The sequence below is a fragment of the Adiantum capillus-veneris genome, chromosome 17 (genome assembly GCF_014529385.1).
Source record: "Adiantum capillus-veneris isolate H3 chromosome 17, ASM1452938v2, whole genome shotgun sequence".
Taxonomy (NCBI): Eukaryota; Viridiplantae; Streptophyta; class Polypodiopsida; order Polypodiales; family Pteridaceae; genus Adiantum; species Adiantum capillus-veneris.
In genome coordinates this window covers 87,073,312-87,098,202 of record NC_140947.1, presented here as the reverse complement: position 1 = coordinate 87,098,202, position 24,891 = coordinate 87,073,312, and the positions used below count along the sequence as shown (strand labels likewise).

The following is a 24,891-nucleotide window of genomic DNA, read 5'->3' as shown; positions in this document are numbered from 1 at the left end:
ATATGCCTATTTTGTTTGGTAGACTCCAAGCATCTCTCAATTCTTTGCTTGTTTGACAAAGGAGTGATTGTGTCCAAGAACTCTGCAAATTCACTTTCATCAATCTTTTGAACCATTGGACCACACTCTGAAACAAACTTATTCATTATAATGTCATGAGTTGTAGTATGCTCTAGCTGCTTAGCTGTTGTGAAGGGGTCAAATTGAGCTCTAGCTTGCAAGAAACTATCAACCTTTTGCTCAGCGGCTCTGCGCTTTCCTTCTAAACATGGATGCTTGTGTTCTCCCAAGTGAATAACACATCGTGTACATTTATGTTTATCTTATGGCCAACAATAATAGATAAGTGCAGACAAATCAAAATGCACTTAAGAAGGTGTCCATAGTGGATGCAATTAACAGTGCCATACTCTGGTGAAAACCGCCCGGGAAGACAATTTTTAGAGAGCCGGCCTCGCCAATCAGCTCCAAGCTCAAAGTGTTGTCGCACTGCAGATACAAAAAGCTCAGACATCCTAGGTTGGAACACCAGAACAAGATTTTGTTTAGGATTTGGCCCATACACAGTAATGTGTCTTGCCATTTCTACAAAGTTGTGTTAAAAAAGTTATAGTTTTGAGAAACTTCTACTGGCAAAAAGCTGCAGGCATTAAGTTGCTTCAAAAGTTACAGTTTTGTCTCCACGTGCTACAAGCAGAAATTCATGCGAGAAGTTGTGCAAAGGTGTATGATATTGTCTCCAGCTCAAAAAATAGTGAAGTCTACAACATATCGTCCATGGTCATGCGATCAATCACATCAAAAAACGGCTTGAATCAATCTATCACACTGGCTTTAGGAAACACCTTTTAATGAATATTGTAATGAGTGCTTGGCGTTATGAAATGGCCTTTAATGAATTTGACCAGATATCGAGCTTAGACGGCAAGACAAAATTACAAAGCAAGAGATTTTGATTTATAGAGTTTAAAATTGCTCAAGTTTTGTCTCCAACAATAATTATTATTGCAGTATATTTTATTTCAAATTAAAAACACTTGAAATATTACATGCATTGTCCCGAGCCTATTGAGATAGGCTATTCACTCATTGCTCTGTGCATGCACTTTCTAGATGCGGACATGATTGGTGGGATGCTCCCATAAATTGTCACAAAGCCACATAGTACCTAGACCTAAATGCGGACATGATTGCAAGGATGCTCTCATAAATTGTCATGAAGCCACCTAGTACCCAACCCACCCACCATGTACAGGCTTTAAGCTATCGTCCATCAAAAAAGCTGTCAACAACTTAAAAATGCACTCAAGCATATTTATCACATTTCAACGATGGCGTTGCAAAGTAATAACACTATTCAATCTTTTTAAAATTGCTTGGATTATAGTCTGCGTCACTGCGAGCTTGTTGAGACAAAGTTGTTTTTTAAAAGGAAAATTACCAAAATACCCTTCTAATGTGTGCAAATTTCTAAAATACCCCTCAATTTTCAAAAATTCCCAAAATACCGTTGTGTTTGGCTTGGGTGGATTACTCTGGATTGTTTAGAGTTTATTCCTTTTGACAATTGAGATCCTTTTTTGATTGCTTTACAAATAATTTCTCATGAATTAGCTAGCTCTAAAAGGCATTTTTTTGCAAAAAATAATGAAGCAATCCATTGTGAAAGCCTACATAGCCAGCTCAAATTATTCTCGTTTTGACAGCTTACAATGATATACAGTCAGTCTTCTTATGAAAAGCTACAAAAAAAATTGTCTTTGGAGATGGTTAGTCTCCTATCTAGGGGTGATTTGGAAATTAAGAAATATTTGAAGGGCATTTTTTGATAAAATATGGGTAGTATTTTGGGAATTTTAAAATTTGAGGGATATTTTGAGAATTTCCATGAATTCTATTTATATAAATTACGCCTGGATTAGGGTATGCATCGCCGCGAGGCTCTTGAGGCAAATTAAACATCTATACTATATATTAAGGAGACTGGTTTTCCAGTGCCACGTGTCGCAATTTCCTTTATCTGGCTACAGTGAGGACAGTGAGCACGCAAGGGGGGAGAGAGAAAGAGAGAGAGGCGGCCGAAAGCCGCCGGCCACACTAGTACAATAGAAGGCGCTTGAGGCATATAAATATAACACGTGGATTATATATTGCGTCGCCGCGAAACTGTTAAGCCAGTTTTAATTATTCATTAAAAAACTTTTGGATAATGGTCCTACGGTATTTCTTCCTTGGAACTGCCCTGTGGCGCCGCGAGATGCTTACCCGAACTACCTTGCTTTGGCTCACAAACTGTCCCAAGATCCCCTGCGGTGCCACGAGGTGCATGAGGCCGATTAAAACTACCCCACATCAACTGGATTGAAACTGGCCTGCGTCGCCTCCATTTCTTCCTTGAACTACCCTGCGGCGCTGTGTGGTCCTTATGCGAACTGCACTGCTTCGGCTACTTTACTGTTCAAAGCACCCTTGCGGTGCTGCGAGGTCCATGAGCTGGATTGAAACAACTATCCTAAACTACATGCGGCGGTGCAAGGTGCTATAGGCGATTTTCGATTCGTTCACTGCAACAGTGCTGGTGTTTGAGGCGGATTGTAAGCCATCTCGGAACAGTCCCTAACTCCCCTGTGGCGGTGGTGCAGGGTACTTGAGGCATACAAGTAGTCCTGCTACGGCTTGAGCGAGCTCCTTGAGACAGGCTCGGTGGCATTCAGAACTCCAGCTTGGAACTTCCTTACGTCTGCGCTAACATCCCTCCTGCTGCGGGGCGAAGAAAATCATTGAGGTAGAACTTTTATGGTCTTTTCTATAATTTGTAAGGTCTAATGTGAGGAAGCTTAAACAAAAAAAAGTAGTCTCATCCTCAAAAATTTGTTTTCGTTCGTGAAGTTAAGGACTAGCAAATCGTGAGCTTAAACTTTTAGCAAATCAATCTCTCAAGTCTTCCTAAGTTTTTGAGCTTAGCGATCGCCACAACCTTAACTTATTAGCGACAAGTTCTCTTAATAGATGACAAGCTTCAAGTTCCTCATGATGATAGCTACTCAAAGATGGGTTTTGTGGCTTGCTAAAGAGCTGCTTGGGGCACTTTATAACTGTTATATTTTGTCATAGCTCTTTAATCCTTTAACACTAGGTTGGTAACCTAATAGGACATAAAAGTGTCCTTTCAGGGTTTTGAAAAAAACCTCCAAAACCATAGTAGATCCACTCATTTTGTAAAATCCTTTCATGAGGTTATAGTTCAAGGCCTACTACACATGAAAAAAATAAGAAACTTGTAAAATTTATCATCTTTTGGTCACACCAAGCCTCCAAAGTTGATGGACCAGTGCATTTTCATCAAAACATTAATTTCTTACGTTTTGTTGCATAAAAATAAGATTAGGGATTTTTGTAGGACTTGAGATAAACTCCCTAGTTAAATTCAATGGGTTGGTGATAAGAGCATATGATTGCTTCTCACTCACTATTTTTTGTTTTGCCAAAATAAATAGGTACATAAAAGTTGAATTTTTACCATTTTGCAAACCTATCATCAAAGTTTCTATAGCCACGCTCAATACAAATAATATATGCATGTTTTCTTAGTTCCCTATTGTCCTTTATGTTCATAAGGAGCCATGGAGCATGTCAAAAGAATAATACATCTCTTACCAAGGGGAATCTTGGGGACAAAGATGAAGTGCTAAATACAGCAAACATGAAAAAACTGGGTTCAACATTATGAGTTGTAGAATCCCATAGAAACTATTCAATATCTAGCCAAATTTGATCCTTATGAGTAGATATGGTTACTACCTATAAAATGCATGTAGTTGTCACAAGAAACTAACAATATTGAAAAAGCTATACTTGATATAGTAGAATGTTTCATTTTCTTCTATAATTGAAAAAATCAACCATCGTTGTATACTATGCAAAATAGGGTATTAGGTGCCCCAAAACTCAAGGAATATTAGCTTTATGTTACAATATGCGACATAGAAAATCAAAAATGCATTTGGATATCATGAAATCCACCAAAAAAATCATAGAAGGGCTAAAATTGGCTAAAAAACAGGATTTGACAATTTTTGTAATTTGGTCATAACTTACAACTTTAATATTTATTTCTCCCTAGAAGCATCAGGACATGTTGAGGCCTACTAAAGATAGTTCTCTAGCATTATAGACCTCACAAAAATGAATTCTAGAGTGGTATAGTTGCAAAAAGTTGAAAAAAGCCAAAAATAGGACCCATTTTTTCACACAGTTTAGGTTGTGAAATGTTGTGCAAGGACAAGGTTAAAGATGGAATTGATATTCCAAAAAAATGTCGAGTTTTTTTCAGCTCATGAGACAACTTTCTAAATAGATAGCACCTCAAAATCCATTTTGAAACTCTTGACATAATTCAAGGAAAATGGTCACTTAGCAGGACATAAAAGTGTCCCATTACCAACCTAGTGTTAATGTATATATTCTATTTCTCGGATTGAAGTGTATGTATACGTGTTTTGGCAAGTCATTGGAACTGCTAAGCAGAAAGTAGATCGAACAGAGTAAATACTAGTGTGTTGTCGGGTGACTTGTTATACCACCCATTGATGAATGTTGGAAATATGCCCTCTGAAGCCATCATGCATTTACAAAACTAACATAGTAATTGCCTTTGAGAAGGTAGTTTCAATGGCCGGAAAAGACTCTTCTAGAAGACAGTCTGCAGATGGAACATCAAGAAAAAGGGGAAAATGTGGACGTCCCTTGCGTAGGTGAGACAACGTAGTTGGTCAAGAGTTTTGTTTTTGGGGATTTACATTTTTTGAAAGTTCAAAGGGTTCTCTCGATTCTTTGTGTATAATGTTATAGATTGAAATGTTTCTCTAAATATCAAGGAGGTTTTGTTTTTGTTTCAGTTTAAAGTCACCAACTGATTCCTCAAGGTTTGGAATCTTGGAAGTTGACAAAATATCCATAGTTTCTGCAACACAAATGACAGAAGAATTGGATACACAAGAAGAAGAAATAGTCTCCTCTGAAATTGGTCAGGGCTCAGTGCATGAGGTTGATGATACTCTTGCTCCTGCTGAAAATGCTATGCAAATAGTCCCTTGAAGGATGAGAGACGAGGTCACAGCCACAATAGAAGAAGAGGATGAAGATGAGCAAAAGCTTTTTATGCATAGTGGTGCTGATGTCATGACTAGCACAAGGTTGTTTAGTTGCTTTGATTGCCCTCCAATCCCATTGTGCAGATTGATTCCCTATGCTAGAGTAAGAGGACTTAGAGATGATCTTAGTGGATTGAAGGCAGCTTTTTCCAAGGAGGGCTACATGCAGGAGAAGGGAGCATTTATTGTCTCGGTGTGGACATGTAAGAAGGAAGTTTCGGCTCTCACTGGTAAGGCACTGACTCTATGGATAGCATTTTTTAAGTTAGTGTGTCAATACTAATTTTATGTGTTGGAAACTTAGGTGAAATTAAGGAAAATTGGGATCCATTTTGGATTGAAGTTAATGAGGAGTTTGAAAGTGAACTAAGGAAAGATATAAGGTTTAAAGATTTGTCCAATCAAATGTTTTATATATGGGAGGGAAACCACCATACTGTGGCATGGATAGCTGCCATTCAGGAGAAATTTTCAACTTGCAAATAGAAGCATTGCAAGGTTCTTTGCACCATTATAGACCCCACAAAGGTTCCTGAGATTGCTTTGTTGAGTAGCTTGCAACGGATGAATCTGTAAGTTGCTTTATGTTTTTAAATTTTGCTTAGCTCATAAGCTTTGCTCCCAAAGCTTTTATAAGTAATGATTTCTGTGTCTTTTAGCATGAACACACATGCTCTAGTTTCTTGCAACTTGCGAGATGATATTGTGAATACGACACATATCTGTGTTGTTGATCATGAAGTGTATTTAAAAGGGTTGCCGATGCAAGATCAAGCCCTTATTGCTGAAGTGCGTAGAAAGTACTCAAAAGGAGCTGAGCCATGGTACCCTTTGACACGAAGATACTTGGCAAGATTGGTGTACGATGTAAGAATTACTTTTCTTTCTTATTGTTCATTCATAAAACTCTTTCATATTCTTGGGGTCATTCATAAAACTCTTGTTGTTGAACTAAATAAACGACAATGTTTTGAAGGTAAAAATGTCCAAAGAGAAAGATAAGAGATTGGATCAATTGAGGCACAGTTTGTCAGAGAAAGAATTGAAGAAACATGAGAAACAAATTCAGCAAGATCTCACTACAAAGTTCTCCGACAAAATTGGCAAGGTATGACATTGTTTACTTCTTCTAGATTATGTATATATTTTTATTGATTGTATTATTTCGTTTTGTTAAGCTGCTCAATATTGTGGATCCAAACTTGGGAACCGATTGGCTAGCAAAGGTTATGGGCTTGAAGTGGGGAGCTAACAGCTGGGCTACATTGGAAAATCTTAATTTGATAGCTTTGGCAGATGCTCCAATTCCAAGTAAAATAACTTGGCTAGGATTGCTAGAGGCTGACAAGGTAAATAGAGCAGCCTATGGTTTGAAAAAAGGGGATCACACCTTTTGCACATAAGTGTGCTCTAACTATTTTGGTCAAAGCTTCTTTAGTGTATGTAGTGTCTTGTACTAATCTTTTATGTACTTATAGTTGGCTTTGCAGAGAGGGTTTCTTGTCACGTGCCTATGAGAGGGCATTGCAGCTTTCATCACAATTCTTTGAGCTACCTGGTGTAGCACCATTGCCACATGATTGTACGCTAGTTTCCTATTTTGAGGAGGTGAAGTTTGAAGCTAGGCCATACCTTTTTCCACAAGAGGTCTCTCTTGAGGAAAAGACAAAAGATGCACAAAAGAAAGCACTAAACCAAGAAATTGACTACTTGCGTATGGCAGCTCAACGGTTAGCATACAGGTAGAGGTTTTTTAGAATGTGTATGTCCATGAGTCTATGCTTTGAAATGTTATTAATCTATCCTTTTTTGCATAGGTTTCTATCCTTCTTGGTCTCCAACAAATTATACCTGCTCTTCCTTTCTTGGTAAGGCAGTGGACTCAACTGTCTCCAGAGGATTCCTCCATATATACTTTGGCACTTCATATGCTCTCTCCGTTCGAGATAGAGACATGTCCTTGGTGGGTTGACATGGAGCGAGGACACGTGCTGATGCGAGAGAGAGAGATCCATGATGCTACTCAGGTAGATTCAGGGGAATTTCATATTCCCGAGGTCACAAGGATACCTTCCCAGATTCCGGCTTAAGTGGTGCCTCCCTGTGGTTTTGCTACACTGATTTTACCGCAGCAAGATGTAAATGTGGGTGTAACAGGTATTAAGTATGCTATATATTTACCTTTTGCTTTCTCTATGATTTTGCATACATTCATTTGCGTCATCTACCTTCTTGTAGCTTCACATGCTTCCCAAATGGGAAAGGAGCATGTTGATGATACTACTACCACAGAGGAGATTGTTTGTGATGAGAGTGAGCCATTGTGTTCTAGATGCATTTTTGGCTTGATTCTTTAGTGCTTGCAATTTATTTGTTTTTAATTTGATTTCTCAGCTACTCCTGGCTTCGATATTGTGCGTCGCACCTTGAGCTTCATATATCCTTTGCATTCTCCTAGTCTTGCTTCTTTTACTGCTTCGGAGACACATTGTATGGCCATCCATGGTGACTATATTGAGATTGCAGCAGCTTTTAGAGCTCAAGTGCGTCATCCACGTTGGATACCAGTCCATGATTTTATGTCTTGTGTGATCAATCCTCCTTTGTCATACACTCAACGAGGTAAGAGTGTACCTTGGGCAGCTGATTTGATCTTTTTGGACCTCCCATTCGGAGGCTCCCATTCTGGATTGTCCTCTGGACCATCTTGGGACTTGCTTATGGAGGAGCATGTGCATGCTGGGATTCACCTACCATTTTTGACATTGGCAGATGGAGGCTAGTTGCTTATCATGGTATCCATGGCAGCTGTGTTACTTCATATGTTACCTTAAAATCGATCCACGTTTCATTTTCACATGCTATTTGAGAAAATGTCTTAAAGATTGTTGTGTATTACCTTTTTGTTTGACATACAGGTGACACTATTGGTTGGGTTGAGAGATTTTGTCAAGCTTCACAGATGGTGGTCCATCGACGCATTGTAGTGATGCATCACGATGTGTACGGTTACATGGAGAGCTTTGGTGGTCGTGTTGAGGTACATGATTGTGTTTGCATTCCTTATCCACTCACTCTTATTTTTGTCCATCTGTCACAAATGGGTGTCTTCTATTGCAGTGCCATTGCTCTATGCTCTTCATGGTGCACAGAGTAGCTACTCATCCGACATGTTTTTTATTAGAGAGCCAGGTTCTTTTCTCCAGTCTCGGCATTCAGCCCTTGGACTCTTTTATGGCGCATCATCTACCGGTGATTTCGTAGGCACGGTCACCTTTGAGAGAGCCCTTGTGAGGTGGGAAACAATGGAGCTCAGCTTTTATGGCTTGTTTTGTGGAGTTTCTTTGTCCACGTAGTGGGATTTTCTTGGAGCTTGGGTGTGGTACTGCTCCAGTGTTGCGGGCTTGCTTGGCTACTGGACGGGCATGTGTAGAAATTGATGTTGATGAGCCGCTTATTACTGGATATGTTTTTCCTTTACTCCAAGCAAAAAGGCGGAACAGAGAGGAGGCCTCTACATCTCTTGACTTTGATGATGAGAGAGACGTGCCCTCATGTGTTAACATCTTTGACAACTAGTGAGGCTTTCGTTTCTTGTTTTAGAACATTGCTTTTATGTTGTTGGTAGTGTTGTAAAATTTTATATCACATATTTTTGTGAGGTGTATGGCTCTTTTTGTGATGATGCCATATGATGTTGTTTATGTTTGGGTGTTTATGGTTATCTTTCTTGACATTGTCTTGTTTTTTGGAAGTGCATTACCGGTCTATGCAGAGGCAGTGGCTCAGCGCATGGCGATGGATACACGTTATGATCTTAGGGTGCATGAGAGCGTTCCACGATGCAATATCTTCATTGATGATGAATGTGAATTTTTGTAGCGTGCTTGGTCATTGTAGTTATAAATGATCTGACAATTCTTGTGGTTAGATAGATTGGTTGTGGTCTTATTGTGAAGAGATATATGGAACTATAAAAATCTTAAGCTTAATGTAAACATTCAGTCTTTCAATCATCCATGACATAGTCAAAGCATTACTTCTAAAATTCATTTTGCAATTGTCTTTAAAATATGTGATTGTTCTTGATTCTCCACTCCTTAAGCTTGGATGCTCATGTTGAATTATTCTTTAATACGGTTTGTATATACACGTGAATACCCCAATCTTGCATAGGGTATAGTTTTGCAAAGATATTTAGTCCGGTTTAGAGCTTGCTCGAAAGTAAGACTCTCTGAGGTGGCACCCCTTTATGGGCTGAAATGGTTGTTGATTTTTGGGCTGAAATCAATGGTTTATCGGGCTCATACACTAGTTGAAATCAGCTAATTAATGTATTGTCTCAAGGCTGAAAATTTTACTTGTTTTAGGCTATTTGCAGTTGCCTTTTGGCCGCTCAAATCTGTCATACACAAATCATGCTATAGCAAATCCATCATGACAAGAAAAAGAGGATATTGAGACAATGAAGAAACTTGCAGTCTTCTCTATTATCTAGAGTCTGTTATAAGTAATAGATATTGTATTCAAAACTTGTCAATAGATATTTTCTAGCTTCTAGAGATTGCTCGCATTGTAGCTTGCTCCAAAAATCTCGCTTGGGCTATGATAAGACTCCTTCCTTGTACTACGCTATCTTTTTTCCAAAGAAGCCTTGCAACTAGAAAGTAAGGATTCTTTAAGTGTGTTCATCTAGCCTATTATTCTCTATTTTTTTGCTCAAAACCTACAAGCCTTGTAAAGTGTCCAATGGCCATGGGAAAGGGTCCCAAGTCTTTGGATCAAAACCCTTAGTTTCTAAAGTAGCATTATCATTATCTGTAAGGATCTTTTTGGACGTTGACTGTGAGCTGCAACTCTGCTGCAACTTGTAATCAATCTTTCTCTTTGTCTGGTAATCAAAAACTAATTTCAATTAGTCCATTGTGTTTCATGTCTCTTGATCTTGAATCTAAGTGTAATCATTCTCATTTTTGTTGTGGTTCAGGGCAACCAATTTGTGAGCTAAATGCATGGATTTAAGTGCTAAAATGGTTATTTTTTTATGGTTTGGCCTTGGAAGAGTGTTTCTAAGCCATAGAGATACCTTTTTGAATAGTTTTGTTGCATTTTTTTGCACATTTTATGGGATGGATCGTTATTTTAGACCTCCTCTAATGACCACAGAACTTGGTAGGATTGTGCCCTTAGGTGTTGTAATACTCCTCCTTAACTTTTGTTGCATTCCCACTATGTTTGGATGTCCAAAAGACATGACGACCTAGAGCGGTGAGAGTGGACATAGGTAGATTTCCAGACTGGAGAGTGATAGATTTTCTAAAGTAGTCAATTGCGTAGTTTTGTAGGTTCACTTCTTGAGACTGACAACCTCAAAGAGTCTTTGTGCCCCATCCCAAGTTGTTTTCTTTCTCGGGGGGTGCACTATGTAATCATGTTAATGTATAAGGTGAGTTCTAAAGAAGTGGTTCAAATCCAAAACGTTTGATTTAAGAGCATCCAGTAAACATGTTGATCCTAACGGTATCAAGAAAATGCAATTTGGCTTTCCATTATGGATCGCAATCCATGTACCTTTCTTTAAATCCTGAACAAGAAATGGACCAGTGGGGAGTTTAAAAAATTGGAACAAAAAGTTCCCAAAGGAAAGAACTGAAAAGAAGTTCAGAAAGAGGTCAAAATCAAATCATATAAAAAAGGGCCAAAACAAGGCTAGGGTTTGATTTTTGACCACCCTAAACGGACCCAAAATTTACAAAAAGTATATACTTGAGATCTTTAGACCAAGAGCTAGGTATGGGATTAAAACCATCCCATTTTTCCATTGAGGTACACGGATGGTGATCCATGTTCCTTTGAGACACACTAAAACCAGAATTGCACTAGAGTCAGAGATAGTCTCCAGGACCTTGGTGGTCTTTTCAAAATTGAAATTGGACTTGAGTTGTGGGTGCTAGAAGTAAAATTGTGAATTTGGTGAAAGTGAAAGATAAAGTTTTGTCGGCTATAAGCTTAGACTAACAAAACGGTTGTAAATTCATAGCCATCAAGCATTTTTTACAGGGTGTAGGAGCTAGAGGGTGTGGCTCAACAAATAAGTCAAACGGGAAAGAATACAAGGCAGTCAATGAGGTAACAAGGTTGGTTTTGTAAATTCATTTCTTCATGTATTTGCGACCAGGAAGATTGTATCATCATAGAAATCTAAGCCTAACATGGGGGTAGGTACTTCTTGGCCCACATCGGATGTCAAGCTATTGTATCTAAAATTTCAATTTGAGAACAAGCTGAAAGCTAAAATCTATACGGATGGTATGAACCGCTACTATGTTAAATTGGACAAAAGACCAAGCGAGTTTGAGGAACTTGTAAATGTGGACTATAATGGAAATAGATACTTTGACCAAGAAGGAATGATGTATCTAGTTGTGCATAATACCTTCATTGTGACAAATGGGGGCTGACTGGCACCAAGGACAAAGTAGATGAGGAAGTAGTGGATGAACCACCCGAATCGAACAAGTAAAACGTTGTGCTCAGGCGCTTTAATGAGACAAAATGGATCAATATAAAAAACACTTACGTGGGGGCTATATAAACTCAACAATGGAGAACAAACACTCTATTTTGGATGTGGTGAACCCCTCATTGAGGATCTGAAGAACCATAAGAGACTGTATGGTTTTACATAGATAGAGGGGAGAAATATCTAAGTGATCATGATGGATAAGCATGGTCATAAATCCTATAGAACATAAGGATTTAGAACAGTATACATACTTTGGTGGACCACTCCATCAATATTATGTAACCCTCAAGCAAGTTAGACCCACGACAACCCAAACAAGACCAAAAATTGGATATGTAAGTCCAGTAAGAACGAGTGGAAGATTCAGTTGATCATCAATGATTCTTGAATGTAGGACCCATGGGATCATTGGGATCTAGAGTTTCTTTGAACACACACAGGGGTAGTGAAGAACTTGACTTGACTAATGCAACTAGAGTCCCTCCATTTTTTACACAAGATCGAACAAAATGACCAGATGAAAGAGTAATAGAGAGGACACCAATTGTAGTGCCAAGGGGAGAATTGAAGCTATCATATCAAGAGGACCGGGAGTGGTTAGAATGGTTTCCCAAACTAGAGGCATGCAACCATCTCAAGTGTCCAAGTGTGTACCCAAAAAGTATAGTGGGTTGGGGGATCCGTATGCACATGTTTCAATCTTCAAACAAGTATTGATGGCTAAGTAGGTAACAGATTTCCATACTCAATATGAAGGATTTGGATTGACCCTAGAAGGAACAGCCTTGACCTGGTTCCAACCATTAAGCAGGCAGGATTTTTTCAACATAAAACAACTTCTACAAGAATTTTCAGACGAATTCTCAAAGAGAGGGATTAAGCATAATACAATCTCCCAAATCTATGCATTTAGGCAAAAGGAGAAAGAAAAGGTGAAGGAAGCCTCGCTTCAATTCAAGCAGTACATTGAAAGATGTCCTGCCAAAGAGCTACCTCAGGATGAGAGGCTATCAGTTCTTTGCATAGAGGGATTGTGGAATGAGACTCTCAAAAAGGATCTGCACTTGAAGGCATGTGTTACCTTTGAGCAAGTCACTAGAGAGGCATTGTATCTAGTAGACAAATATTAAGCGTATGGGGAGGTGATTGAGGATACTAACCAAGGGACAAGTAGCACCTCTTTGACCACTAGAGAATCCACATTGAAATTGGGAGGTCGAAACCCAACTATGACAGATGTTGATCAAATGATCAAGGAAGTGATTAGAAGGATTAACCCAGGTAACAGGTTGAACCCAAATACATGACAGCATCCCACATGGAAATGTGATACTTGTGGAGGAGACCATAAAACTCAAAGGTGCAACATGCATCCAAGACCAAGAGCAAACATACTGCGTGTATTGAAGTGGTGTGCTATCAAGCAAAATTGGACAAACCATGAAACACACAAATGTTTCTACAATAGAGACTATGTTAGGGAAAGACCATATGGACCTCCTAGAGTGCAACATTTACCACCACCTCCAAGATACCAAATAGGACAAAACAAGGGGGGGGGGGGGGGGGGGGGGGGGGGGGGGGGGGGGGGGGGGGGGGGGGGGGGGGGGGGGGGGGGGGGGGGGGGGGGGGGGGGGGGGGGGGGGGGGGGGGGGGGGGGGGGGGGGGGGGGGGGGGGGGGGGGGGGGGGGGGGGGGGGGGGTGGGGGGGGGGGGGGGGGGGGGGGGGGGGGGGGGGGGGGGGGGGGGGGGGGGGGGGGGGGGGGGGGGGGGGGGGGGGGGGGGGGGGGGGGGGGGGGGGGGGGGGGGGGGGGGGGGGGGGGGGGGGGGGGGGGGGGGGGGGGGGGGGGGGGGGGGGGGGGGGGGGGGGGGGGGGGGGGGGGGGGGGGGGGGGGGGGGGGGGGGGGGGGGGGGGGGGGGGGGGGGGGGGGGGGGGGGGGGGGGGGGGGGGGGGGGGGGGGGTGGGGGGGGGGAGGGGGGGGGGGGGGGGGGGGGGGGGGGGGGGGGGGGGGGGGGGGGGGGGGGGGGGGGGGGGGGGGGGGGGGGGGGGGGGGGGGGGGGGGGGGGGGGGGGGGGGGGGGGGGGGGGGGGGGGCGGGGGGGTGGGGGGGGGGGGGGGGGGGGGGGGGGGGGGGGGGGGGGGGGGGGGGGGGGGGGGGGGGGGGGGGGGGGGGGGGGGGGGGGGGGGGGGGGTGGGGGGGGGGGGGGGGGGGGGGGGGGGGGGGTGGGGGGGGGGGGGGGGGGGGGGGGGGGGGGGGGGGGGGGGGGGGGGGGGGGGGGGGGGGGGGGGGGGGGGGGGGGGGGGGGGGGGGGGGGGTGGGGGGGGAGGGGGGGGGGGGGGGGGGGGGGGGGGGGGGGGGGGAGGGGGGGGGGGGGGGGGGGGGGGGGGGGGGGGGGGGGGGGGGGGGGGGGGGGGGGGGGGGGGGGGGGGGGGGGGGGGGGGGATGGGGGGGGGGGGGGGGGGGGGGGGGGGGGGGGGGGGGGGGGGGGGGGGGGGGGGGGGGGGTGGGGGGGGGGGGGGGGGGGGGGGGGGGGGGGGGGGGGGGGGGGGGGGGGGGGGGGGGGGGGGGGGGGGGGGGGGGGGGGGGGGGGGGGGGGGGGGGGGGGGGGGGGGGGGGGGGGGGGGGGGGGGGGGGGGGGGGGGGGGGGGGGGGGGGGGGGGGGGGGGGGGGGGGGGGGGGGGGGGGGGGGGGGGGGGGGGGGGGGGGGGGGGGGGGGGGGGGGGGGGGGGGGGGGGGGGGGGGGGGGGGGGGGGGGGGGGGGGGGGGGGGGGGGGGGGGGGGGGGTGGGGGGGGGGGGGGGGGGGGGGGGGGGGGGGGGGGGGGGGGGGGGGGGGGGGGGGTGGGGGGGGGGGGGGTGGGGGGGGGGGGGGGGGGGGGGGGGGGGGGGGGGGGGGGGGGGGGGGGGGGGGGGGGGGGGGGGGGGGGGGGGGGGGGGGGGGGGGGGGGGTGGGGGGGGGGGGGGGGGGGGGGGGGGGGGGGGGGGGGGGGGGGGGGGGGGGGGGGGGGGGGGGGGGTGGGGGGGGGGGGGGGGGGGGGGGGGGGGGGGGGGGTGGGGGGGGGGGGGGGGGGGGGGGGGGGGGGGGGGGGGGGGGGGGGGGGGGGGGGGGGGGGGGGGGGGGGGGGAATGAATGTTGTAACGAGAGCACAAGCTCAGGAATATGCCTATGACAGACAAAAATACCCCACCCAATCAAACTTAAATAGAAAGTTTGTAAGAATTTTGGAAAGGAAAAAGGGACAAGATGAAAGCCAAAGGATAAAAGAAAAATCGGCATTAGAAACATATTTTAGCAAACCAAAGAAAAATTGAGATTGGAATAAGACGATAAGAAAAACATTGCTATAGCAAAACCATCAAAAATACCATCGGGAGGTTTAATCTTGGTGGACAAAGTCTTTGAACCTTTAGATGCAATTTTGAAGGCTTATGAAGCTAAGCTAAATCCCAATAAAACCCAAGATCATAGATGGTTAGTGTATTCTCATCCAAGGTATGACAAGGAGAGGTTGCAGATGTGCAAGGAGCTCATCTAGATGGCCCATGATCTTATGGAACCACATGTTCCAGATGCTCCAAAAATAGAGGTATTAATCCACAAAAGAATCCATGAAAATGGGGAACCAAGGCATTGGAAACAGAGACCAGGAAGAGCCGAGAGTTGAGGCACCTTTAGATACCAGGGAAGTAGCCAATACCAGAGATGGGGTGGGCTCACAAGCAGTGATACCAATTTTGGATGTAGAAGAACCATGGCCACATGATCTGTGGGAGGATATTAGAAACAAAAAAGATGAAAGTGGGACCCTTGAGTTAGCCCCTATCATTGAGATCACTAGACCATGAGTTCTACCCCGGCGATATTCGACCACTATACGGTGATGCAAGGACATAAATGCTGGAAAACAGCAAACTTCAAACTTTAAAAACTTTATCTTTGTTCATTGGAGACCATGAAACAAGATCAAAATTTAGGAAAGTACCATCTCAATGGAAATTTGATCCTAAAATGATGGACACTAAGACTCTTCATGAGTTCATGTCGTCTCCTATCCATTGTACGCTAAATCTATCCAAGTAACTATAGATTAGACCTCATCTTTAGGAAGAAGTGGAAAAAAATTAGAAAAAATCACTCCAACACGCCGCACAAAAATTGACATGGATACCGATGACTTAAAGCTTGGTTTAAAAGTAACATGAGTCGGAATAAGCATCATAATAGACGACGGTATTGTATCATCGGTATATGCAGCGATATTATAATCGTCAGAATATACAATGAAGTACGTCGAAATATGCACCTTAATACGCATCGGTATGTAATTTTGTTGTACCAATGCCTACACCGAGGATTATTCCAGCATGTATAACGATTCTTGCACCGGTGGAAAAACCTGCAAAAAAAAATTGGGGTAGAGAGGGCTGGGAATTGATGTTGCATTACTGCAGCAAACAGAAAACAGCCATCTCTATCCAAAGGAAAAGTGCACAAGCAACCGCACTCCACCTACAGTTTGAAGCTAAACTGCGAGTGTATACATATTAGAAAAATTGTAAGCAGAACAAAACCACAAAATCAAAAGTTTAATCATGATAAGTTCTCAAAAACATAACCATAACGTCGGTTTGAAAATCGTAAAACCATAAACATAACCCACTTGCCATACCATAACCGTAACCATATTCTGTTTGTCATACCATAACCATAACAACCATACCATCATTGCAAAACCATAACCATAACCATAACATGATTGCCAAACCATAACCATAACTTGATTGTCATACCACAATCATAATTGCAAAACCATAACCATAACCATAACATGATTGCCAAACCATAACCATAACTTGATTGTCATACCACAATCATAATTGCAAAACCATAACCATAAACATAACCTAATTGCCAAACCATAACCATAACACGATTGTCAAACCATAACTATACCATGATTGCCATACCATAATTGAAAAACCATAACCATAACCTAATTGTCATACCACAATCATAATCGTAAATGAAACTTTAAACCATAAACATAAGCATGAAATTGTACACGTATACAATGAATGAGTACAACTGTATCAAAAAGATTACAGCTACAAAAAAAAACAAATATGGAGGATGTCACCCTCATGGTAATCCTCCCACTTGACGGCCTCTCCCTCCTCCTGTAGAGCTTGGTTAAAAGGGGCACAAGTCCATGCTTGTACCCATACTTCTCCTCTCACCGTGTCAGAGGGCGCTTCACAATGGCTTTTTGCAAAATTATGATTTAATCATTAGATAAAATAACATATATAATTTTTACAATCTAAAGTATACATATAATAGTCACAAACACATGCAAAAGTCTCTCGTAACCTCCATTCCCAATATGTGATGCTCCAATAGACTCCAAATGTGCTCTAGCTACATCTCTCTGCTGCTAAAATCTCCGAGGATTGTCTTGTGTCTCTCGTGCAATCCCCACCCACTCCTCTGCATCCAACCATGCCCGCTTTGGACTGCCCTCCGTGTACCTATCTCTCGCCTCTAACCATGGTGTGACATTGTGGCAATTGCCATGCTCAAAATCCAATCATTCGAGACTAGATCATACCCCTCTGCTTGCCTGTACTCTCTGTGATGGCCTCCACGATGTATTATTTCTTTCATCATCTTGATTATCCCTAGTCTCCATCACATAGTGGCCAAATTGAACTATACAAAGTTGTCAAATCTCCTGCCGCATGGCCTTTCCTAACCTATCCACCACAACAACCCCATACTTGCTCTCGTACGCCTTACTAGGATCATGCTTGTGTCATCCCCAAGGTGTACGCGATGTGCCAGTTGGTGAATCTACTGAAGAGACTGGTGGACGCTCTCTTGGTGATGTGGACGCATCGGTAGAACTACTACCACAACAACCACCACCTCCAGAACATTTCCTACCTCATCTTGAAGATGAACCAGCCTTCAGTGTAGGGGGCACACTATTCCTAGGTGTAGGGGTTTCCGTAGTATGTCTAGAGTAACCAGCTTTCCAAAGATTCTATGTGTAACTAATTTGCTCTGGTGTGAAATGTGTCAAAAAGGAGCCCATTTGCTCGGGTGACATGCTGACTGGAGTGACAGGAAAACTAAAATCAGGAGAGTACATATCATCGTCATCGGCCATGGCTACAAATACACAAATAACACGGATACAATATGTTAGTTTACAAAAGAAACACTTAAGCAATGCAAATAACAAAAAAAACAAAGTTGCAACACAACTCAATGAATCTATCCAGTATTGTAGACTAATAAAAAGAGTTTCTACAAAAAATCATTAGTCAATCTATCATCTTCTATGAGAGCTGATGCACCAAAGATGTCTATCTCAATCTATACTTCTGCATCTTTGTCATCAAACTCCACTTCTTTGTCGCTCTCCACATCAACTTCAGTATTTGAAAGCTCATTTCTGAGTTCAAGCATCTTCTCACCACTGACCTCCAACTCAAAATCCAAACTTACATCATTCGTCTGCCTAGAGCTCACTTGAATCAATCCAGTATTATCTTTGTGCAAAGTTGCATTAGGACCGCTGTGTAATAACTTTAAACCACTTGACATCAAAGATAAAAATATCAAACTTTCTAAAGCTAATCTTCAAGATGTCTTAGATGTAGCAAAAGTATTCAATCTCGCTAGTATCTATGTGCTCATCCCTGACACTACTCCTAATGAAGATTTCCCTAACACCACTGTTGAAGGTGACCCTTTTTTTTCTATCCATTGCACTTTAAAGGGTCTCCCATGCAACCACAAAGCTCCATGTTTACTCGAGCCACAAAAGTGAAACAAACTTAAAGCTACCAAAGTAATGTGATCATGTAGAGCTCAAAAAGGAAGATGTGAAAAATTACATGCCAATCGCAACCCCTTGAAATTTCCTCTTCCTCTTCAGTAAATCAACACTCCATTCCTCTTTGCCTTTGAGATTGTCGCATCTAACCAACACCTAGTTGGAAAGTCATGCAGTTTCTAAAGATGATATGGAAAATAATTAGGAAGGGAATGGGGTCTAGGAGGGCCTCTTTATTTGGCAGTTTAAGGAATTCAAACCTTTAGTATTAAGAACATAATCAAAGGACAACTTTTGAATTCAAGCAAGCAAAACAACTAGTTTATTTGAGTTCAAAGTTTCCCCCCAAAATAGAATTTAAAATCTAGCAGGTAAAACCATATCATGTAGCATATCTATGGAAAGAGCTCAACGTGTCCATTGTAGATCTATGATCTCCACTCAAATTGGAGATCATATGTGGGAGTTATGGAAGGCGAAAAATTATAAAATTGTCCACCTCCTTTTTTGGGGAAAAACTACATCCTTTGACCACTCTTACACATCTCTTACACCACACATGACATACACCTATTTATCAAAATGGTAATCACCTCCATTACTTACAAAATAACATTTTATTTTATTTTTAATTGAAAAATATGTTTTTGCGTTGTATATAGTGTGTTTATATTGTTTAGTGTGCATTTTTATTTACTTGCATGCATGTTTATGTGAATGTGTGTGTATGTGTATATGCAACAAAACAGAATGTTAGAGCACTCACATGCGGCCTATTTGAGCAAGAAAGAGTTGGAAAAATGTCCTCAAACCTGCAAAAATGCACGCACACACAGGCTATGTTACACACACATACACTAAAGTGCACAAATCTACATGGAAACTTGAAAAGAATCTCACCTTGTTGATGGGGAGTAGTGCACGAGTGAGAATCTCACCTTCGGCAAGTCGTGAGGCAGCAGATCTGCAGGAAGTGAGGAGGAGGAAGGCAAGCAAAGGAGAGAAGAAAGGATGAAAATGCGCAGGAAAGACCCACGGTTTCTATTTTTTGCAGGGTTCGTCGGTACAGGTGTCGGTATACGCGTCGGTCTGAACATTGGTATGCGTGCCGGTACAGTCATCAATATAAGCGTCGATATGGGCGTCATAAATGAGCGTTGAAAATTTAAAAATTAATTTATTTAAAAACTTGATCTCCCTCTAGCTTTATCTACACATATACTGACACCCGCCATTGATGCCGGTAATTTCACGTCGAAATTTAAGCGAGCTCTTGTAGTGAATAGGGTTGATGGTTTTGCAACAAATCATTACTTTAAAAAAATCAAACAATCAAACATCATACTAGACTAAAGCAAAACATGTACCAGTAAATAAGGTGGGAGAATACTGCAAGGGAGAAGAAGGAAACACGGTTGCAATGTTAGATAGTGGGGCTGGAATTGCCATAGCAACCAAGGGGATGCGGGAAAAATGGGGAAAGCATGCTCTAAAATCCAAATGAAACTGCAATTAGCAGATGGATACATGGAGAGACCAATAGGAATATTAGAACAAATCATTGTATTCTCTTGTGGCATTACGTATGAACACACCTTTGCTATGATAAATTTTGAGAAGATCAACAATTTTGATATCATATTGGGCAGGTCATTCATGTATCAGCTCAGAGTGGTACAAGACTGGGGCTATGACTATATCTACTTAAGACACAAGGAGGTCACTACAAAGATTAGTGTCAGAGATCATAGTTATAGAGATGTCAAGCGAACCCCTAGGAAAGAGTTAAACTCCACAACAAAACAGGAAGGTGAGATACGTGCATGACTGCAAAGCAAAGCACATATTTGGATGTGCGGAGCTTCGGAGTGTGGAGGTTTGAGAAAAAAAGATTACATTCTCCACCGACCAGTAAAGGATGAGGCGTATGTACTAGAGCCTTTTTTGGAAGAGATGTTCAAACCATTTGGATGGTAGTAAATAGTGGTCACCCTTGATGTGTGTATGAATGAGGTGACACTAACCAAATTTTGTGATGAGGAAGGATATGATATAATCCATTCTAGATAATGAGCATTATATTGAATCCAAAATCAAGATCTAAAGAACCTGACGTGGAGGGAGTTACAGATTACAGACACATAGTGGATGAGATCTCCATAAGAGACCTTAGCAAAGACGATGAGGAAGTATTTCAAGACTCTGAGGATAGACCTTTAGAGGACGATCCGGAGGACGAGCACTCTAGTAGCTCCAATAAGGACATCAAACTCAAGGATCAACAAGCTATTTTTACAATTTTCCCAACCAAAAACCACAAAGACAATGGAGATACCAGGAAGACCTCTAAACAAACAAGATCAAAGAAAAGAAAAACCCATACCTCTCTTAAAAAAAAAAACTTAGTGTTTAAGGCTGGTTGAAGCAACTGATTGTCTTAAAGACAAGATCTCAAGAAGGTTCATGAAACCTATCTCAACAAAAAGAAAAAATCCAAAAAATAGAAGAAAACCAAAATCAAAACTCAAGTACACCTCTGAAAAATCAACAAAATTGTCAAAAATAGAGCGCAAACAAAGATAGAAAGAATTCAAACGAGCTTTGAAAGGAGTTTGGACAATGGAGTTGGAGATTGAGGAAGAATCTGACAAGGATAAATTTGATGCACCTTCCCACTATAAAAGATACAATATCCAAGACAAAAAAATTGCAGTTCAAAAACCAAAACAAGACCTCAAAGAAGTTGGAACCTCATACAATGGGCCAGAAAAAGACAAGTGTATAGACCTAGCAGAACATGGAGAGGAACCAAAGCTGACATACATTGCAAAAGAAAAAAGAGCAATTATTGATAACAATGCTCCATCAATATAAAGACGTGTTTGCATGGTCATACAAAGATCTTAAGGGAATAGATCCAAAAATTTATCAACACATGACACCCCTTAAGAGTGATGCCAAACCTCGCAGACAACATTCCTATACATACAATGAGACATTTTCCAAAAAGATTAAAGAAGAGATAGACAAACTAAAGGACATGGAGTTTATCTATGAGATTGAACACACAAATTGGGTGTCTCCGATTGTGGTAGTGCCCAAGAAAAATGGAAAATTACGAGTTTGTGTGAATCTCAAATAGGTAAACGATGCTACCATCAGAGACAACTATCCCCTACTAATAACAAATCATGTGATCGAGAGAGTTGCAAGGAAAGAAGCTTATAGTTTTTTGGATGGGTTCTTGGGCTACAACCAGTTACCATAAAACTAGAGGATCAGCATAAGACGGCCTTTGCAACATAATGGGGCATATTTTCATATAGGGTGATGCCTTTTGGCTTGACCAATGTACCTGCCACCTTTCAGAGACTAATGATTCATGCATTCAAGGAGTATCTTATACAATTTTTTGGAAATATACATGGACGATGCTACTTGGCCTGCGCTTGAATAACATGGGATTGGTTCTTCGGCCACTCAGCTGCTGCATGAATTTTTTCTAACTCCGCTTTTGTCAATGGGAGAAGGCACTATTTTAAACTACATCCACTTATCCAATTAGGCATCTCCTCACTTGCCAATGTTGCAAGCTTGATGGCACCACTTTGCGATATATCGTGGATCACAAAAGGCCCCATCCCTTGATTCCTAAGTTTTTTGGAGTGTTTACTTAGGGTATAAACCAATAAGTAATCCCCTTTCTGAAACTCTTTGCTTAGTGTGTTGGCATTTGTCACACTGTTTTGCAAATGTTTCCACATGTGTGAACAGGATTAGCCACCATATTCCTACAAGAAGTATTAGCTTTTTTGTTTTGTCAACCGAAAAATGTCCACATGGCTGGCCTGCAAGTGCTTGTTCTAGGATGGAGAAATATTTGCCCTAAGTAGCACACAATCTCAATTGGTTGTCTTTTTCCCGCCGCCGGTACAGTTGATTCGAGATTAACACATAGTGTTTTTCTTCCTCTTCAATAGTTCTCATTCATGCCTTACTCAATGCCTTCAAGAAGGTCTTAGTGTTTAAGTACTTGATAATGTAAGTACTCCATTTGGGCTCTACCATTACTCTAAAGAGTTTGGCGTGTTCCATCGGTGGTTGTTCCCTACATGCTTCACATGAAATATGTATTCATGGACACATTCTCCCTTGTTTAGCCAGTAGAAACCAAGTCCCATCAGTCTTTAAAATGTTTGCATTTTCCCATTATGAAACCTCATGTGTTGTATATGGGCAAGGCTCAGGTAGTGCTTGTGCTCATTTGGCTCTACACATAGTCTCAAGATATCGTCTTTACCTTTCTTGTATAGCCATCCAACTAAAAGCTGGAGATTTTTGGTTTGATTAATGATTGATAGTTGTCTTTCTACTTGTAATGATCCCATGTTGAGTAGAGGAATGAGTTCTTCACTCCACCTTCGAACCATTTTGGATATATAAGAATCTGGAAGGTCATCATCAATACCTTTGGGCGTTTCTCCATGGAAAAATCTCAAAGATGGTATTTTCTTTGGTGCATTGTAGCTTTCTTGACAACCACGGTGAAATCACTCAAGCAATATGATAAACCATCAAACAATCCTTTTCATATTTCAAGGTTTGTTTACCGGGTACAATAGTGCCTGGTGCTTGATGAATTAGAAAATAAACTTGTTTGCGAGAAGGCAACGTCTAAAATTTTTGACTACATAGATCATGCCTAGGCCTTCTCTTTCCGGAGTGGTATAGTTCTTCTCTGCATTGTTTAGCTACCTACTAGAGCAACGAATGGGAAAATCCATGTTTTTCTCTCCAGGTTGAGCTTATATGCATTCTATGGCATAGGCTGATGCATCCACATGGACATGGAAGATCTTGTTCCAGACAGGAGCTCGAAAGATTGGAGCAGTGATCAGTCCTTGCTTCAATTTTTGAAAAGCTTTTTCACATTTTTTGTCCACTTAAACTTAGTGATAAGAGCATAAAGTGGCGTACATGTATATGCAACACCTATAATACCCACAATGGACCATAAAGACTTGTACACCCCTTACTTTGGTTGGCCTTGGAAGTGCAACAAGCACCTGTATTTTCTCTTGATCAGTGGAAATCCCATATTTGGACACAATGTGTCCCAAGATTTTACCTCACCTTACCACGAAGACACATTTTTTAGGGTTTAAGCAAATGCGGTAAGATCTTTTTCCAAGTGTGTTATGTGCTCACTTCTCCAGATTGAGGATATTGAAGTGCAAGAAATAAGCCAACCATAAGGAAACTTGGCCAAAATGCAAAGGTCCTCATCCTCCTCCAATCACATCACTTCAAACAGAACCTACATGGCTTGGTGGTATGGATGTACAAATTATCCTTCGACTTCCTGATGGTTCCATCAAACGAGTATTAGTGGACACCGAATCACGAGCCAATGTCAGCAAATACTTGACATTCTTGAGAATGGTCACGGAACCTCTAACATCAAACCAAATTGAGCTCAAGGCATCCAATCAAGGGACAATGCTCAGCTTAGGTCAAGCCAATTCATCAATCAATGTCGACGGTCACAGATTCCCTCATTAATTTCATATAATGGCAGATACATATCTTAATGAAGTAGTGATTCTTGGAGTACCTTGGATGCACACATACAAAGCAACACCAAATTGGCAGGGTGACACCTTACAACTCAAATTCAAAGACACATTCTTCACTACTCCATTAGTGCAAACAGGTCACTTTTGGAAAATTCGGCCTCTTTTAGAAAAACCTAAACCTACACCGTTGCATTCAACCAAGGCAATCAAAAAGGTTTGGGTCAAGAAGTCCATGATGCAGTCAAATCTAAAGAAATTATGGATTCCCAAAAGCAATTTTATCCACATTCAAGCCCCGCTAATTGGACCTACTTCTTCAAACACAACACATGCTCCTCCCAAAGAACACAAAGCTTCTTGTGCCCAATTAGTTACTTCTCCTTGGATATCAATCCAATCAAACCCAACCACAAGCACCCTGCAACAACAACATGGCAATGTAAACCAAAACAACATCAACAACAAAATGGATCACAGTCTCCATGCTTCCCTTCAAAGCAACTCCAATGGATTCCAAAAAAAATCAAACCAACTATAGAATATATCACGTCAAGGTTACCACCAAAGGACGCGTGTGTCTTCTCCAAATCCTTTTATTCAAGCCTCAAAGCTTCAAAGCAACCTCACAAACACATACCATTGAACAAAAAATTCAGAACCCACATCTTGCACAACATTTTGTTACCCAATGCATATCTTTAATTTGCATAATAGGACCACATTACACGACCTTGCATAGACACATAGTTCGCGCCCATGCTCCAATCCACACCTTTCCTCCGAGATGACTCAAAAT

At 42.7% G+C, this 24,891-nt stretch overlaps 1 protein-coding gene across 1 annotated transcript; it reads left to right on the top strand.

The window, feature by feature from the left end:
* Positions 1–2,182: 2,182 nt before the first annotated feature.
* LOC147437646 (uncharacterized) lies at positions 2,183–9,035 on the top strand. The gene is made up of 18 exons (XM_086486587.1): positions 2,183–2,536; positions 2,643–2,785; positions 4,663–4,754; positions 4,899–4,925; positions 5,283–5,383; positions 5,458–5,637; positions 5,671–5,725; positions 5,813–6,020; positions 6,130–6,261; positions 6,332–6,393; positions 6,877–6,895; positions 6,971–7,021; positions 7,286–7,310; positions 7,548–7,567; positions 8,116–8,193; positions 8,306–8,448; positions 8,510–8,731; positions 8,909–9,035. The coding sequence occupies exons 3-18, from the start codon at positions 4,672–4,674 to the stop codon at positions 9,033–9,035; spliced, it is 1,533 nt and encodes a 510-aa protein (XP_086342713.1). The 5' UTR covers positions 2,183–2,536; positions 2,643–2,785; positions 4,663–4,671.
* Positions 9,036–24,891: the final 15,856 nt, after the last annotated feature.